Here is an 18,623-nt window from a genome sequence, read left to right on the forward strand (position 1 = left end):
AAAAGGATCCCAACATTCATTCTTTTGTTTTATGAAGAGGAAAGTCATATTTGGAACTACATGACGATAAATTGGGTGGACTGTCGCTTTAATTTTATTGGCGTTTTAATGCTACCAGCACTAATGCTTAAACTGTCAAAAAGAGAGGCATAGACATAGTCATATTGTCTCATAGAATAGGTTTTAAAAAACAGGTTCACACAGCAGTAACAATGAATGGTTATGAAATAGACACTACAATGACATGAGCTGGAATGGCACTAATCTCTACTTGGTAGTTTGTTTTCTGGTTGTCATAGTGGCTCTGCTGGATCGAGGGCATTTGCCCCTTCTGATCTCAGATGGCATCAGCTCTCACAGTTGTGACTCTCACCCACTCAGGCTGAAAATATCAAGATCATTCATCTGCTCACCCTGCTGAGTCACACTAGACAGCAGGACATTTGGCTCCCACACATGCATTTCCATTAAGGCTCATCTGTAGGGTCATATCATACAACATTTGAGGTTGAAGTACTATATAGCGACAGTACATAACATTCAATGACCATTTAACTATAAGAAAGTATACCACAAAAGCAGCTCAGAAATCAATATGATGTCACAGCTGTGCTCATTAACATAGAACCGCCTACTTTTACATATTAATTGATCATTGAATATTCAGCAACTTCATCCAATCTAAGGGTCAAATAGCGTGAAAAATGATTTGAGATTTAATAATGGAGGTTTTTGGTGTCATTCGTGTCATTTAAAGCTGGCTGGATTTGCTGGTTATCTGTATCTGTCCTAAATAAGAGATATGACACAGCAGTAACAAGTGTTGGTGATTTAGAATGCCACCGGTTATTATTGTAATTAATCTGTTTGAAGCTCATATTTTCTCACCAGTTTTTCCCCCAATTAGGCAAGTTCTCATTGAACAAAAATGTTACTCGCTTGGCATTTGATTTAATTCAGTCTAAGTGGGCTCTCGTGATCGCACTGAGCTCATGTCCTTTAACGGGACGTCAGATAAGGAGCGTTGGCTCGGATCAGGGAGGAAGTGCCAGTTTCAGCACCTCATTGTTCGAGAGCACTCTTGATGAAGTGTGGGACGTGCCAGGCAGACTCAGAGGCGGCCAAGACCAGAGGGACGTGTGCTGCAAGAGCTTTTCTCTACCTTAATTTTTTCTTCTTGATTAAAGGTGGCTTATTCAACAATTTAGTAGCATGCATGTGTTTCCGGCTGAAGATAATGAGGAGGAATCTGCATAGATACTGTTATTCCTAAATGCCAGTAGAACTAATAATGTACCTTGTGGAAAAATCACACTTGCTGGTGCAAAAACAAGTACTAAGCTCATAAGTGGACTTTCACTAGGTGAAGTTGCTGAATACTCAATGCACATTGATATATACTGTAAATTTGTATATAAAAGTTATCTTTGTAACATTGATGAAGCATAAAGTGCAATCATTTTGTATAAAATTGAGTGCTAAGCTGAAACAGCCAATACAACCGAGAGAAGTTAACTGCTTTTTCATCCCATTAAATCAGTGGTTCTCAACCTTTTTGACTCCAAGCCCCCACAAAATCCAAAATAGTCCCATGTATACATATTTATTGTGGTGCTTCTTTAATAAGAGAGTTGCTTTTTGTTTTTTTTTTGTGTTTTTTTTTTTTTTTACAGAAACTAGGAGTGTCAATATATTAAATTAATTAAATACAAAAATAGTATAAATAAATATAAATAATATTAAAATAAATAATATGCTAAAAATACATAATATTAAAATAATAAAAATAAATATTACAATTATGTTAAATTATATTGAAATAAAAATAATTACATTTCTGATTTCAAACTATTCAAGAACTGAATGTTCCTCAGGGTTCAAATGGCTTATTATTTTTTTAATTATTTTTATCCCTCAAATAGCAATTCTACTCAAATAGTAATTTCTACTCAATAATATGTTAATGTTATATTTAATATTTTAGAGCTTGACGTAAGAAAAAAATTGTAGATTCTAGAAATTTACATAAATTATGAAGTTTTCATATTTTTCATGGCTTGTCCAGGTCTAAAAATCAATTTTTTTAATTTTTATTCCAATTTTTAAAATGATCCTGGTTCTTAAATAAAAATGAGATGTTGAGGGAATGAAAAATTGTTATTTATTATTTAGATACTATTATAGTTTTTTTGTTTATTTATAAGTCTGTTTTGTCACATATTACATCATTTTAAGCCTTTTTTAACCTCCTTAAAAATGTGTTTATGCCCTGTAGTGAGTCATGGCCCCATGGTTGAGACCAGCACTTATCCCATTTGTTTGTAAGGCTGATATCTTTAGTCAATATCTTAATTGCTTACTTTGTACTTGTCATTCAGAATTCTGCTGTATGTGCCTTGGATCATAAGACATTTGCATTTGTTTTTGCATGCCGATTTGATGTCCAGTAAGCTTTGGTTATATATAGTAAAATGTGCCACTAGGAGGCGCTGTTGCATTGCCCTTTCGCCCCTAGATTGCATCTAAACTGAGGCGTCTGGCATGAGTTATTCAATTGCCTTAATGAAGACTTATCTGAACACATGTAACCTTATATGGCTGCGATACTCAATCTCAGCCATAAAATCCTTTTGAGACGCTCTTGATGAAATCACCGAAGAAGGAGCAGAATGAGATTACACACTGCTTCGTGCCCTCTCTCATTAAATAAATGGCCAAACTTCAGAAACACCGCTAAGTAGACGAGTTCGTTACATCATTTTGCCTGAAAGCAACTCCCTCGCCCGCAGTAAACACCCTTTCGTCTGACATCATGACGGATTACCAGCCCTTAAATTAGCACATTACTTCACCGACATCTGTAGAACGTTCAGAGAGGGGGACGTTCATCAGTTTACGGTCAGAGGAGGCTTTCCCAAAAGCCTGTTGTTACAAGACCACATGAGAGACCAACTGGATTCTCCTCAGAGAGGCTGCAAATGTGCACTTGCTCGGCATGAAGTCTTACAAGGGAACGCAGAGTGTTTAATGTCTCTTTTGCTTGGCCTGATGTGGGTCATCTCAACGGCCCATTTGTAGATCTTCCATTAGAGCCGTCTGAACGTGCGCTGGACTTGCGTAATCAGGTTTCAAGTTGGGTCCCGTAGTCTGAAGGCAATGCATTTTGGGTGTTCGGTTGTCCTGAGCAAGCCAGGTCATGCATGTTGTGCATGGCACTGAGCAAACAAAAATACTTCATCCTTCACATAATGAACTGATTTTGAGCAAGCATCTTGATTTTGGTTTGCTCTTTTTTAAGTTTCAGTGCTAGATGTTCCTGCCCATGGGGTCTAACAAAATGTTTTTTATGTGGCGCCAAAGTTTTTGACCCATCGTGATGGATTGGTCTCGCACTTGCCATGGCTTTGAGCTTTTAGGAGAAGCATTTTGAGCACAGAAATCTGAAATGTCTGCAGCTTGCGTGAAAATGTCCGTTTATTAGGAATTGCAGCATTTTTACATATGCACTCCTGTGCAAAGTCTCCTTGCTTTCAGAGACCCAGAAACACAATGTTTGTGCAAAGCAGTTAAATAATAACCTAAATGTAAATTGTTCCTAAACTAAATGTTTTTTATAACCGATTTCTAATTGTGATATATATATATATATTTTTTTTTAACAGGGTTTCAAAACTTTCATTTGCTATATCAATAAAATAATATAAAATAGAATTAAATAAAAATACTGGTTGAAACAGGGTTTCAAAATTTTCACTTGTTATATCAATTAAATTAAATTACATTAAATTAAGATAGAAAATATAATTTTACAAATAAAATATCAATTAAAATATTAAAAATAAAATACAAAAAATAAAATACAATAAAATCACATTTTAAATAAAATAAAATATAACCCAGTATTTTTTTAATAAAATCTACAATAAAATATTAAAAATAAAATTTACAATAAAATAATGTATAAAATAAAATACAATTTTAAATATAATAAAATTTAAAATAAAATAATGGTTGAAATGTACTTTTGAAATATATTTGTTATAATTTTTTTTTTACAGAGTTTTAAAACTTTTACTTTAAGATTTAAATTTTTACTTTTTTAAAAAAATATATTAAAAATAATACTGAAAATAAGATATGAAATATTTAAAAAATATATAAAATAGAATAAAATATAAAATAAAATAATATAACATTTAAAATGAAATAAAATACGATAAAAACTAGTTTTGCAACCCTTAATGCCCAGAGTTGCAATTTTGCATAGTTTTTTCCAAATTAAACCCCAATGCAAATTTTGCGTGAACTAATGGCTTCCTAAAGACATGTTATTACAGTATGTAAATGCTTAAAAAGTAAAATTCCTAACTCTTTTAATGGCTCTGTCTTTACTGCCAAACTTCTCACTTGCTGTATAAATAAAATAAAAATGTAAGATGAAAAACAAGATATATAATATAAAAAAAATAAAATATAAAATGAATTAGAAAAAATATATATAATAAATGCATCATTCATGTTTGTGCAGGATGAGTTATAAATGCAATACTCAGAGTTTGAGGTTTCACTCATTAGGTCAATTTATCTCTTAATGTCTTTTTTACTTCATGTCAGCCATGTTATTTCTTCATGCTCCCTCACTGCAGCATCTGCTCTGTGTGTGCTTGCAGAAATGGACAGGAACCTGGAAGCTGGAGACACTGAGCAGGTCATTCCGCACCTCCACCGAGAGCTGCAGGAGGCCCAGGAGCTCGCCAACACTGGTAAACAGAAATGCCTTGAGCTGCAAGGTACGGCAGGGTGCTAAACGCTCTTTTAATAGTGATTCGGCATTAATAATCGAGGGTCACGATTGCACTTTGTGAATCGCTGAACGTCTTTTTCTCATCAGCCCTGCTGGAGGAGGAGAGGAGAACCAACAGACAGCAGACTGAAGAATCTGCTAAACAGATCCGCTTCTTACAGAGTGAGTCATTCAACACTTACATGAATCGTGCTTTAGTGTTTTGACTTTAATCTTCAAAAAGACTTCTGAATCTAATCATCAGTATGGGTTCATGAAAGTTTGTAGTCATGCACCAATTTTATTTAGTTATTTTTTTACCAAAACACCAAGAATGAAATTTGAAAGAAATTAGTTTTTATGTAGCAGAAAACAGAAAATGTTTGTATGTATGTATCTGATGTATTTACTAATCAACACTTTAGCCAAAATCAACATAATAATCAACACTCAAATAAAAATGGAGTTGTACATAAATAGTTTTTTTATAAAATGCTTACCAATTCATGTTTCTGCTCTAGTTTTTTTAATGATTTTTTTTTGCCAAAACACGGATTCTGAAATTAAAGTTTTAATTTTACCAAAAAACGATTTTTTTAAAATTTTCAATTACATTTATTAAATAATCAACACTCAAGAATGTTTGAATTGCACGTAAGGCAAGTTTTCATCTAGCTGAAAACAAAAAATATATTTTTAAATAATTAATTATAAATATAAATATAAAATAAAATAAGTTATACAAATTATTATTATTTTTTTTTATTAAAAGTATTTAATAATCAACACTCAGATAAAACTGGAGGTTTTTTTTTTATTGTGTTTTTATATAAAATATTTACTAATTTATGTTTCTGCTTCAGTTTTGTTTAATGGTTTTTCTTTTGTTTTTTGTTTTTTTTTTCACTAAAACACCAAATCTAAAATTAAAGTTTTCATTTCACTGAAAAACTTTTTTTTTTCAATTACATTTCTTTACATTTCTTCAATTACATTCAACACTCAAGGAAGTTGCATATAAAACTTTAAATTACAATTAAGGCAGTTTTTACATAAACTTTTTAACAATATAAATATATTAAGTTTTCATTTAACAGAAGAACCACAAATATTTTTTTTAAGTACATTCAATTATTAATACAGTACTCAAATAAAGTGCAGGTTTTTATATAAAATGTTTACTAATTTGTTGTTGTTTTTTTTAATGATTTTTTTTTTTACCTAAAATACTAAATCTAAAACTGTAGTTTTCATTTTAAAGAAATTTTTTTTTTAAATATTCAATTACATTTAATAATCAACGCTCAAGACAAAAAAACTGAGTTGCATATAAACAAAATTTCAGTTGTGCACAAGGCAGCTTTTATATCAACTTTTTAATGATATGAGTATATTAAGATTTCATTTAGCCAGAAAACCAAAAATATTTTTTTAAATAATGAATTAATTACAAAACTGAGTTGTATATAAATTGCTGTTTTTTTTATATATATATATGAAATATTTACTGATTTTTTTTTTTTTACAAAAAGTATTAATTTTTTTTGTTAATATTTAATTGCAATTATTTAATAATCAACATTGAGCTGCATATTTATTCAAACATACATTAATAAAGAAGACAAGAGGTTAAAAAAATTATATTAAACATGTTATACAGTGCATATATGTATGAAAATGCTCCTATATAGTTATTTTCTTGAAAATGGCTTAAATGGCTTTCCTGAAGTAAGTTTTATTGATGTTTTCACATGGTTGAAACACTTTGAACGATTACATGAGACATGATGCATTTCAGTTAATCATGCATATTTATTCAGCATACCTTTTGATGCTAATTTGTTTATTTTTTGCTATAAGTAGTAGTAAAGAGGAAGAGATAATTGGTTCATGTGCCAGTTGAACTAGGTTGCTCTGTTACAATCCATGAAGCGTCAAAATGACATTTATTGTTTGAATTTTGTTTTTTAAAAATGACAATTTGAATGATTTGTTTCATATTAAAATCACAAAGCTTATAAAAATGATTGGATCCAGACACGCTCCGTGTTTACTAAACTGAAAACAGCATAGATGAAAGGATCTCAGTTCATCATAATGAAGATTGTGAAATAAATGATTTCAGCCCTCAAAAAAAACATTTTTTTTAGGTTGCCACATTTGAATTTTTAAACCTGATACCACACGTTAATTATAGCAAAATCACTGTAACTCTTTGTCTTCAGCTCAACTAGCGAAGCTCCAGTCTGACATGGAGGCTTTGCGTGAGCAGAGGGAGAACACTATCACCACCACCCGCGAGGAGCTCTACAGCGCCCAGGAGGAGATCCTGGTGCTCCGGCACGCCATGGAAGCCGCCACCGCCGAGCGGGAGCGAGAGATCGCCGCCTTGCAGGGAGACCTGAGCGTCGTCACCGCCGAACTGGACAAATGGAGACAGACGGCAGCCAAGTATGAAGTGGAGATCAGCAACCTGCAGGCCAGCTTCCAGCTCCAGAGCCAGCACCAGGAAAGAGCTAGCCAACTCCAAGGTACTTGATTGGTTTTTGGCCATTAGCTGAGTAGAATCACTGTTGAACCCAGACCCGGTTCAGCGGCTGGGCCAGTCTAGCGCGTCATCATTGGTGAACCTGCTGCGTCCCTGATGTGCAGTTTGGCTTGTAACGTTCGCTGGATGTCATAAATCAAGCGGGAACAATGGCTGAGATCATCACTGATCTGGTGTTTTGTGATCTCTCTCTTTTCTAGCGCCTTTGATTCATTTTTGGAAACATTTGTTTCCTCTAATTAGCATTGTGTGAGCTCAGAGTTACTCGCCATGAGAAGAAAACTGAGTTTGAGTTAAATGAGTACATGCAGTACTTTTTATAAGATTGGGGTCAGTGAGATTTTTATTCAGCAGGGATGCATTAAATTCATCAAAAGTGACAGTAATGACATTTATAATGTTGCAAAAGATTTCTGTTAAAATGATTTCTGAAGAATCATGTGAGACTAAAGACTGGGGTAATGATGCTGAAAATTCAGATTTGATCACAGGAATAAAATACATTTTAACATATATTTGAGTAGAAAAGAGCTGTTTTAAATTGTAATATTTTTTTAAATAATTTTTCTATATTTTTAATTAAATAAATGCAGCCTTGGTGAGCGGAAGAGACTTTACTAAAACATTACTAGAATCTCAAAGACCTTAAACTTTTAAATTATTCTACAGGTTCAAAGATCGAATATATCTTCTATTCATGTAAGAATCCTGAAGAAAAAAAAAAGGTTTAAAAAAAATGTTTTTTGAGCATATTAGAATGATTTCTGAAGGATCATGTGACACTAAAGACTGGAGTAATGATGCTGAAAATTCAGCTTTGATCACAGGAATAAATTACATTTCAGCATATATTCACATAGAAAACAGCTCATTTAAATTGTAATATTTTTTTTCACAATTTTTCTGTATTTTTAATTAAATAAACGCAGCCTTGATGAGCAGAAGACACTTTACTAAAACATTACTAAAATCTCAAACCTCAAACTTTTAAATGATTCTGCAAGTTCAAAGATTGAATATATCTTCTGTTCATCAAAGAATCCTGAAGAAAAAAAAAAGATTTCCAAAAAATGTTTTTTGAGCAGCAAATCAACATTATAATGATTTCTGAAGAATCATGTGACACTAAAGACTGTAGTAATGATGCTGAAAATTCAGCTTTGATCACAGGAATAAAATACATTTTAACATATATTCGAGTAGAAAAGAGCTGTTTTAAATTGTATTTTTTTTTCACAATTTACCTATATTTTTAATCAAATAAATGCAGCCTTGGTGAGCAGAAGAGACTTTTTAAAAAAAAACATTACAAAAATCTCACAGACCTCAAACTTTTTAATGATTCCACAAGTTCAAACATTGAATACATCTTTCCACATATCAAATGTGGATGGTAATTCGCTGTTTCTTTAAGACTGATTTCTTCACATATTAAGGTGGCACACATGTGGTATTACTTTCACTGGGGTCTTTCTTTCCAGGCCTTCTTTAATGTGTCCAAAGTCACGGAAACTGTTTCATTATCGTCCATCCTGCTGGGTTTATTTATTTATTGGATCCTTGATTTGTTTTTCACATAAAAATGCGTATAAAAGTCTTTTGACAGTGCTTCTGAGATCGTTTTAGGCTACACCAGTATCACAACCAGTAAAATCATACTAAAATAAAAATTCCAAGCTGAAACCAAAAGCCTGGACACAGGCACGTAATGTTAAATTAACATGTTTTGAATAACTACACATTTTATATTGTGTCCTAAATTAGGTGATGGTTTTCACCTGATGACTCAATATTTCAGAATCTGAGGGATTATATATATTATATAATTATTATGTCAATTATAAAAGTATTATATAAATCATATTTTTAGATATATACACTACCAGTATGAAGCTGTTAAACAGTAAGATCTTCTGCTCACCAAGCCTGCATTTATTTGATCTGAAGTACAGCAAAAGCAGTAAAATTGTGAAATATTTTTGCAATTTGAAATAACTGTTTTCTATTTGAATATATTTTAAAATGTAATTTATTCCTGTGATCAAAGCTAATTTTTCAGCACCATTACTCCAGTCTTCAGTGTCACATGATACTTCAGAATTTTTTTCTAATATGTTGATTTGCTGTTCAAGAAACATTTTTACTATTATCAATATTTGAGTTGAGTACATTTTTTCAGGATTCTTTGATAAATAGAATTATAAAATAATTATAGAAATAATACTTTTATTTAGCAAGAATGCTTTAAATTGATCAAAAGTGCTAATAAATAATTTATAATTTAAAAAAAGACTTCTTATTCACATAAATGCTGTTCTTCTGAACTTTCTGTTCATCAGAAAAACCTGGAAAAATTCTACTAGGTTGTTTTCACAATATAATAATAATAAAAAATGTTTTTTTGAGCAGCAAATCAGAATATTAAAATGGTTTCTGAAGGATCATGTGACTGGAGTTGTGATGCTAAAAATTTAGCTTTGAAATCACAAAAATAAATACATTTTAAAATGTATTCAAATAAAAAAAGTTATTTTAAATAGTAAAAATATTTTCAAATTTTACTGTTTTTGCTGTACTTTGGATTTAAAAAATGCAAGCTTGCTGAGCAGAAGAGACTTCTTTAAAAACATTAAAAAATCTATCAAAAAGTGCACGTAAATTCTATATTTTGTGTATATTTTTAAATATATTTATGTACATTTGTGTTTAATTATATATAATTATATATAATGTAATTTTAATTTAAGTTTATTGCACGTAGTTACACTTAAATACATTGTGTAATGGGGTGTTCAGGGTGTGAGCGGAAGAAATCAGTTCTATAATTTGCTTTTCTCTCTCTGTTTCTGTGTCAGGTGAATTAGACAAGCTTCAGGCCGAATGCTCTAGTTTGCAGAATGAATGTGACAGTCTGCGGGCTGAGAAGACAACGCTGATGCAGAAACTTAAGAGACTAGAGGACGAGCTTGACAGGTGGGCCGCATTCACACGAACAGACTCTGTGTCGTTTAGATTTCACACAACAAAAGTGAATCACCCGGTTTTAAGCGGTTTTTAAGTACATTATGTCAGATTCCACACCTGCTCTCTTAAATGAAGAGTGATTGAATCACCGTATTGCACAACAACTGCATCTCTTTGTGTTTACAAAAGACTCTTCCACTGATACTTTTTCAAACAACCGGTTACCATTTACTTTTAAGTACCTTTGTCCTGTACTTAATCTCCGCCCTAGGCGGTATGTGTACATCTCTGTACTGACGTTATCATTTTATAAGTCACCGCTATGAGCTCATCTGCCCTGGGAATGTTTTGCAACATTCTTTTCCATGACACAAATTTATTCCATTCATTAGTTCATTTTCTGAAAACTACAGAATGTTAACACAGTCTTTGACTTTAATTTATGTTTTTGTTTCAGCTCCAGAGAGCAGAGTGCGACGTTGAGTAGCAGCCTAAACGCTCTGGAGAAATCCCAGGGTGACCTGGCGAATAAACTGGGCTCAATACAAGACCAACACCAACAGGACGCTAGCAAACTCAAGATTCAACTGGCCCATGCCGAAAGCCGCACCAGAGACTTGCAGAAAGAGGTACGTGCAAACGAAGACCACCCAGACCTTTTATTGAAACCATAAACCCATTAATTTCTTTTATTCAGCAAGGTTGGATTAAATTGATCAAAAGTGGCAGTAAAGACCTTTATGTTACAAAAGATTTCTGTTTCAAATGCTGTTCTTTTAGAATTTTAAGTCAGAGATCTGTCTTAAGCAGCAAATCTGCATATTAGAATGATTTCTGATGGAGTAATGATGCTGAAAATTCAGCTTTGAGCTCAGAAATAAATTACATTTTACAATATATTCACACAGAAAATGGTTATTTTAAATTGTAATAATATTTCATAATTTTACTGTTTTTACTGTATTTTTAATCAATCAATCAATGATTGTATAATGTCTTTTTCTCTCCAGTATGACGACACTCAGAGTCTGCTCTCAGATCTCCGGCAGCGGTATGAGCAGACGGAGCAGGAGAAATGCTCCATCAACGACGAGCTGGAACAGTGCAAGGTCAACCTCAAACTCCTGCAGGAGAAAGGCAGCAATGTGAGTCTCACAACCAGCACATTTCATTTGCAAACAGCAAACAAAAAACTCCAACAAGCTGCTTTTCAGCCAGCATTAGGATCGTACTCCAATTAATTAGCTGTCGTCTACATTACGCAATTTAACTCGGTTGTCAGCAAACAGTGATAGATCTTACTTCGCTGTTTTGCACAGCTGTGGAAAACACAGCTGAACACACATATGGCATGGGTTTGTAAGTTGTAAGCAAATATTATTTGTAGTTCCGCACTATACACTACCAGTTTTTGAAAAGTAAGATTTTTAATTTTAATTTTTAAGTCTCTTCTGCTCACCAAACCTGCATTTATTTGATTCAAAGTACGGCAAAAACATTAGAATATTTTTACTATTTAAAATACCTGTTTTCTATTTGAATATATTTTAAAATGTAATTTATTTCTGTGATTTCAAAGCTGAATTTTTAGCATCATTACTCTAGTCACCTGATCCTTCAGAAATCATTTTGATGTTCTGATTTGCTGTTCAAAAAACATTTATTTTTATTATGATGTTGAAAACAGCTGAGTAAAAATTTTTTTTTTTTAGGTTTCTTTGATGAATAGAAAGTTCAGAAGAACAGCATTTATCTGAAAAATCTTTTGTAACATTATAAATGTCTTTATCATCACTTTTGATAAATTTAAAGCATCCTTGCTAAATAAAAGTATTAATTTCTATAATTCCTTTCACGCATTAAATAAAAAAATTATACTCGAGTCCAAGCTTTTGAATTATATAGTATATAATGCAACAAAAGCGTTTTATTTCAGATAAAAGCTGATCTTTGGAAAAATTCAAAGAATCCTGAAAAAAATGTAGTCAGCTGTTTTAAATATTGATAATAATAACAACAATAACCAAAAAAAATCTTAAACAGCAAATCAGAATATTAGAATGATTTCTGAAGGATCATGTGACTGGAGTAATGATGCTAAAAATGCAGCTGTAAAGTCACAGGAATAAATTACATTTTAAAATATATTCATTAAAAAAATTACATTTTAATTACTTTACTTTTGCGTTACAAAATTACATTTTTAAATATATTCAAATAGAATATATTTGATATATTTGAAATAATATTTCTTAAGTTTCTATTCATCAAAGAAACCTGAAAAAAAATCTGCTTAGCTGTTTTCAACATAATAATAATAATAATAAATGGTTTTTCTTGAGCAGCAAATCAGTATATTAGAATGATTTCAGAAGGATCATGTGACTATGACATGAGTTATGATGCTACAAATTCAGCTTTAAAATCACAGAAATAAATTACATTTTAAAATATATTCAAATAGAAAACAATTATTTTAAATTGTAAAAATATTTCAAAATTTTACTGTTTTTGCTGTACTTCAAATAAATGCAGGCTTGGTAAGCAGAAGAGACTTCTTTAAAAAAACAAAAAGATTTTACTGTTCAAAAACTTTTGACTTGTAATGTTCAGATGTTCTACAGTATCCTAAAAAGCTATAGTCAAAATATCCAATAGGTTTCAATGGATATTGTTGAGTATGTAAACATTAGACTTCAAATTTTTCATTTTCAGGTTATGACTGGAGAAAAATATTTTCCACTGTTTTTTGACACGTTTTACAATTTCTTCCTTATTTTTGCCCATTTTTGCTACACAAAGCTTTAGTTGTCACCTTAAATATCCCACAGTTCCCTTAGTACAATCCCTTGCACACTGTTGATTGGATTCACGGTCACTTTGTGTCATTGATTTGAATTTAACACAGATAAATTGTTCTTTAGTTGAATGCAAATAACCATTTTATCGTGTGCTGTGATTTATTAACGCTTGAACACTGTCCTCGTTCCTGACGTCCTGCTTCTAGATGTTCGAATGTGTTTGTTGTTCTGGGGCGTTCGATATGTGTTTGTGTTGATTTATGGACGGTCCCTCCCACCGCACCCCTTTTTATGGTCGTTTTTATTTGTATACGTTTGTATGTTTGTTGTAGTTGTTGCGACTTCCCCAGCCTGATTTCCGTTGAATAGTTTGAAGATTGATTTTTTGTTTTATTTGTAATATCCCTTCCCTCCTCTAGCCATCCATATTGCAGCCTGTCCAAGCCATTTTCATCGGTCTATTCCTGGCTTTGCTGTATTGGTGCTTCGGCCAGTTGTGGTAGAAAGGTACACACGCTCCTGTTGAGTCTGTCTGTGTGTCTCCTGTATATCCACCTCTGTATATATCATCATGTATATACACGACCTGTGCATGGCAAACTCTCATCCGTCATCTCTGCACCCGCTTTGCCCCAAAATCCCTTTTTAGTGCTTGGCCACACGTGGGAACTCTTAACTGATTCCTCATCCACCCAGAATCACTTCTTACTAACCAAACACATTAACTGTTCTTGTCTTGCTTGGATCACCATATAAATCTCTGCATTTGGGGATTTTGGATGTTTTTCTTTCTTTTTTTTTTTTTTTTTTTTGTTCTGTTTTGGGGCATTTTGGTCATCATATCATCTTTTGCTGTTCTTCTTTATGTAATTAAAGGCATATTTCATCCAAAAATGAACATTCTGTCATCATGTACTCAGCCTGGTGTTGTTTCAAACCTGTGTGAATTTATATTATTCAAAGAACTCAAAAGAAGACGTTTTGATGAATGTTCATGCTGCTCATTTCCATGCAATAAAGTGATCAGCGAATGTCAAACTAAAAATAACTGAAAATAACTAAATGACAGCATATGATAGAATTTTATGGCAGTCAGACCGAAATTGTCCCCTTCTTGATGCAGCTTATTCACGCATTTGCACATCAGTGGCATTAATTGTTCTTACTTCATATAGTCATATAGACTATTTGTACCCTTTTTTGAGATTTTTGTATTTTCCGACCTGCAATGTGGTTAATGTAAATTGAATAATTTAGAGGAGTATTCAGTGATTTTAATTTTGTATTTAAAAAAAAAAAAACTATTTCATAATTACCATTATATATTAAAGATGAAAATAATAATTTAAGGAAATTAAGAGCCCTTTTCTGCTGAAAGGTTTTTTTTTTTTTTGGTCCCTTTATTTTACAGTACAATATTATATATATTACTGTTGGTCCGTATTTATAATTAAGATTTTATTCTAAAGTATTTAATTATCATTACAGTACAATATTATTATTTAATTAGTAAATGAAATAATAAATATTATTAAATATAATAATAAATATTATTGTTAATATTATTGTTTTTATATTTTTTAGAGATCGGTCACTGTACACTTATACTGAAAAAAGGCATAAAAATTCAGCTAAAATGCTTAAAATATATGTAAAATATTTTTTTCCGTAAAATAAAAAGGGACAAAAACTATTATATTTTATTATAAAATATTTAATTATCATTAATACTTTTTATTTTACAATACAATATTATTTTTTCAAAAGTGATGTATTTAAATTTTATATTCTAACATACATTTTTTATTATAATTATCGTTATATATTAAAAATAAATATTATTTATCTGTTGGTCCATAACTATTATTAATTCTTTACTAAAAAGTATGTAATTATCATTACAGTACAATATCACTATTTCAATAGTAAAGAAAAAAATTATTATAATAATTCTTTATATATTAAAGATAAATATTAATATTAATAATAATATTATTTTTATGTATTTTTTTTAAAGATTGTGAGCCCTTGGTCACTACACTTTTATACAGAAAAAAGCAGTATAGATAAATTCTGCTAAAATGCTTAAAATGTATATAAAATATTTTACTGTAAAATAAAAAAGGGACAAAAAGATTATATTTTTATAATATTATATTATCATTAAATACTATTTATTTTACAATACAATATTACAATTCTTATTTTCATTTTTATTTTTTAAAAGACAAATATTTTATTATAATTATATATTAAGTATTAATATTATTATAATTATTATTATATAATATATTATAATAACATTATATATGTATTTTTTTTCTTTTAAAGATTGACTGTACACTTATACAGAAATTTTTTTTTTTTTTTTTTTTTTTTTTTTCTAAAATGTTTTTTTGTCCTTTTCTTTTACATCCCTTCATCACTGTATATTTTTATGTGGAAAAAAATGCAGCATGAAAATTCTGCTAATTTTGTGTGTTTGTGTGTGTGTCCAACATAAGAAAACTTAGAAAGTCATACAGGTTTGAAACCACACTAGAGAGCAAATGATGTTCCAACTTGTCATTTTTGAGTGATCTGTTCCTTTAAACGCAGCTTTTCTTTCTTTGCCTTTGAAGAAAGACGGTTGTGTTTGCTTTTATTTGCTTTATAACTCCTGTGAGGTAACTGGTTCTCCCAGTTTTTCTTAAATATTTGCTTTTCCTCTCTTCTCCCTCTTTCTCTCCGTTCAGTGGTGTATTTTTCTTGTAACTCTTTGTCTCTTACTATCACCCAGGTCTCTCTCTGTCTCTTCAGCTCCAGTCTCCAGTGCTTCTGTCCTGGTTGCTCTGGTGCATCTTAGTCAACACGCTTTATTAATGTCAATGCTGTCGTTTCAGAGCGGATGGATGCCCTGGATGCCGGTGGTTGCCGCCGTGGTGGCCGTGACAGCGGTGGTGCTTTATCCCAACTTGTCCAAGAGCTCCTCCTGAGAACCAATCAGAACACTCGTCTCTGCCACTTCCTGTCCCCGGCACGGCCCTCTGTCCAATACACACACACACAGTCTAAATCTGAACGTAATACCTCTCGTTTTTGACAATACAGCCCCAATGTCTGTGTAAAAAATGCAAATGTATATAGTATAGAAAGAAAGGGTGACTGCAGTTGTAACGCATATAATAGAATAAACAATCTATCAGCATTTTTGTCACTCGAATGGGAATTTTAATGATTAAAATGGCCTAAACTAGGTCTACTGTTTCGTTTTTCTTGAATGGGTACCACGTTTTTTGTTTTTTGGACTCCAAATGAATCTGAACTCTAGGGCACAGAGGGGCGAAGTGCCTACTTAACTAAATACTACTAGGACTAGTTCACATTGAAGTGCCACTCGTGCAGCGCGTCATCAATTCGAATGGGAAAAAAAGTCTAAATTTCACGTCGTCTGTGCTGTTTTTGTGCGTTCGACCCAACATGCTTCTAGCACAGTGCTGTCGTTGTTCTCTATGGCTGTTTCTCTTGTATCATGTATTATAAGCAAATGTTCATGTCAGAGACACTACAAGTATCTAGGTGATTTTGAAATTCGACGTTCTTGACATGTTAGGATCGCGGTCAGTGTCAAATGGAAAATAAAAAAAACAAAAACGTAGCTTTTTACCAACACACTGTCCTGCTGTTTGGATGGAGATGGAGCACTTTCTGTACTAAAACTCCTACAGTACCTCCTGAAAAAAGGCTCGGGGATTTTGCTGCCTTACCTGTAACATAGGTTTCTTCTTACAGAATGAAATTGGATGCAAAGACTAGGGGAAAATGGGTGGAAGAGTCACAAATCTGAATTATTTTGCGGGCTGTTGAAATTTTGGATGCGCGAGCTGCTTTCGAGACTGCGGGAAGACGAATTAACCAATGATGTGTTTGGTGTGTGGTTCACATTTGTCTGCTGTGCTGTAAATAAACAGTCGTGGAGCAAAAAAGCCCAACTCATCTGGTTCAACGTGTCGAGGACTGTGTTTTTGCATCTCCTTTTTTTGTTGTCGTTTTACTGGAAAGACACTGCAACAAAAATCCATCGAACACTTCGATATGGATTTGACCACGAATGCAAAAAAGCAATGCTTGTAGCACAGAAAGGATAGCTTTAAAACAGCGTTTTTTTGTTCTTTAGACAGCATGATGGACTTTCTAAAATCCGTTCCTTCACGTTGGAAGAATGCTCACGGGCCGTTTGTAAATATGTATGTATGAATGTTTGTGTGTAAATATGTTATAGTCACAAAATAAACATTGGATATAAATGATATCGCTCACATCTAATTTGCTGCCGAAGCCAGTTTTTAGGATATGATGCATTGGCCTTTTCTCAAGTTCTCTGTTCCAGTTCGTTCCAGTTCGTTTTCGTTTTACAGATGCGTTTGTACTTTATTTTCGCAAGTTTTGGAACTCGTTAACATCGGAACTAAGCTAAAGATGCAAACGGTGATGTAAATTTCAACAGGTCGTAGCTGAACCTAGACTGGTTTTTGTAAGCATAAGTTTGTATTTTCTTTTTTCATTCTCTGTCAGTTCATAGCGGTGGAATAGTTTAAAATCGAAGCTAAATCTGGGCCTTTGGGAAACTATCTCTTTAAACTGGTCAACAACTACCAACCAAGTCAGTACAGCACACTGCCTGTATATAGTTTTATTCGTAAATATTGTTTTGGAGTTTCACAGTTACACTTTTTGTTTGGAACATCAAAGATAGTTCACTGTCAAAATTCTATTTTGTAAAGACAGAATGATATAACGGAGTTTCTGGAATACAGATATAAAGGGTATTTGCACTAACAAGTGTGATGTGCATGACTTCAATAAAACAGATTCACTTTCCTTGACGAGTTTGATTCTTTGTGCTCAACACCTATGTGATGTATTTTTTTATTATTTAAGCCTATACAAAGTATTTCTGTAGCTAATTTGTGCGTTTAGCAAGCAAAAACATTCACTACATAAGCGCGATCGCTCCATTTCTAATTTAAATGTGCGCGACTTCCGGTTACATTCGGTATTCATTCATTCATTTCATATTTGCTATTGCAAATTAGTATTTTTTAAATATTAACTTAACTCACTATCATAATCATAAACATTGGTTTGTAGCATAGATTGTTTTAACGTTTACTACACTTAGTTTTTATAATTATTTACATACAGCGGCGAACCGGAAGTCTTGCACATTAACACAAAACACCTCAGCGTTGCAAAATAAGGTGAATAGCCTTCTCGTTTCTTGAAAATGTTTGGCATAGTGTGTTAAATTTGGACGTTTTCAGCTTAAAATGCTGTTTGTGGCAATGAACACAAGATGGCAGTCCTTACAAGATTCAGTCTCCCTGACACATATTATGAAGCGTCTTTGGCATTTACAAGGCCATATATTTGTCTCAGGACAATATAAGTGTTCTCAGACACATCTTCTTGATCTTTGTTTCCAATAAGGTGCGGAATGTCTGGAATACCATTGTTGAATTGTTCTTTTGTCTGGCGACGGGACTGA

The 18,623-nt window shown here is 32.2% G+C and overlaps 1 protein-coding gene across 6 annotated transcripts in view; it reads left to right on the top strand.

Annotated features, from left to right (window-relative positions):
• The window catches only part of slmapa (sarcolemma associated protein a), a 64,064-nt gene extending 46,108 nt beyond the window's left edge, over positions 1 to 17,956 (top strand). For 4 of the 6 annotated variants that reach the window (XM_051122357.1, XM_051122359.1, XM_051122361.1 and 1 more), the window contains 7 exons: positions 4,671 to 4,790; positions 4,892 to 4,966; positions 7,009 to 7,314; positions 10,187 to 10,304; positions 10,753 to 10,924; positions 11,306 to 11,440; positions 15,979 to 17,956. In XM_051122357.1, the coding sequence (XP_050978314.1) occupies positions 4,671 to 4,790; positions 4,892 to 4,966; positions 7,009 to 7,314; positions 10,187 to 10,304; positions 10,753 to 10,924; positions 11,306 to 11,440; positions 15,979 to 16,071 (1,019 nt within the window). In that variant the 3' untranslated portion in view covers positions 16,072 to 17,956. Of the gene's footprint in view, positions 1 to 4,670; positions 4,791 to 4,891; positions 4,967 to 7,008; positions 7,315 to 10,186; positions 10,305 to 10,752; positions 10,925 to 11,305; positions 11,441 to 13,515; positions 13,604 to 15,978 lie in introns of all 6 variants that reach the window. The other 2 variants (XM_051122358.1, XM_051122360.1) reach the window with 1 other exon arrangement.
• Positions 17,957 to 18,623: the final 667 nt, after the last annotated feature.

The sequence above is a fragment of the Labeo rohita genome, chromosome 11, assembly GCF_022985175.1.
Source record: "Labeo rohita strain BAU-BD-2019 chromosome 11, IGBB_LRoh.1.0, whole genome shotgun sequence".
NCBI classification, from domain to species: domain Eukaryota; kingdom Metazoa; phylum Chordata; class Actinopteri; order Cypriniformes; family Cyprinidae; genus Labeo; species Labeo rohita.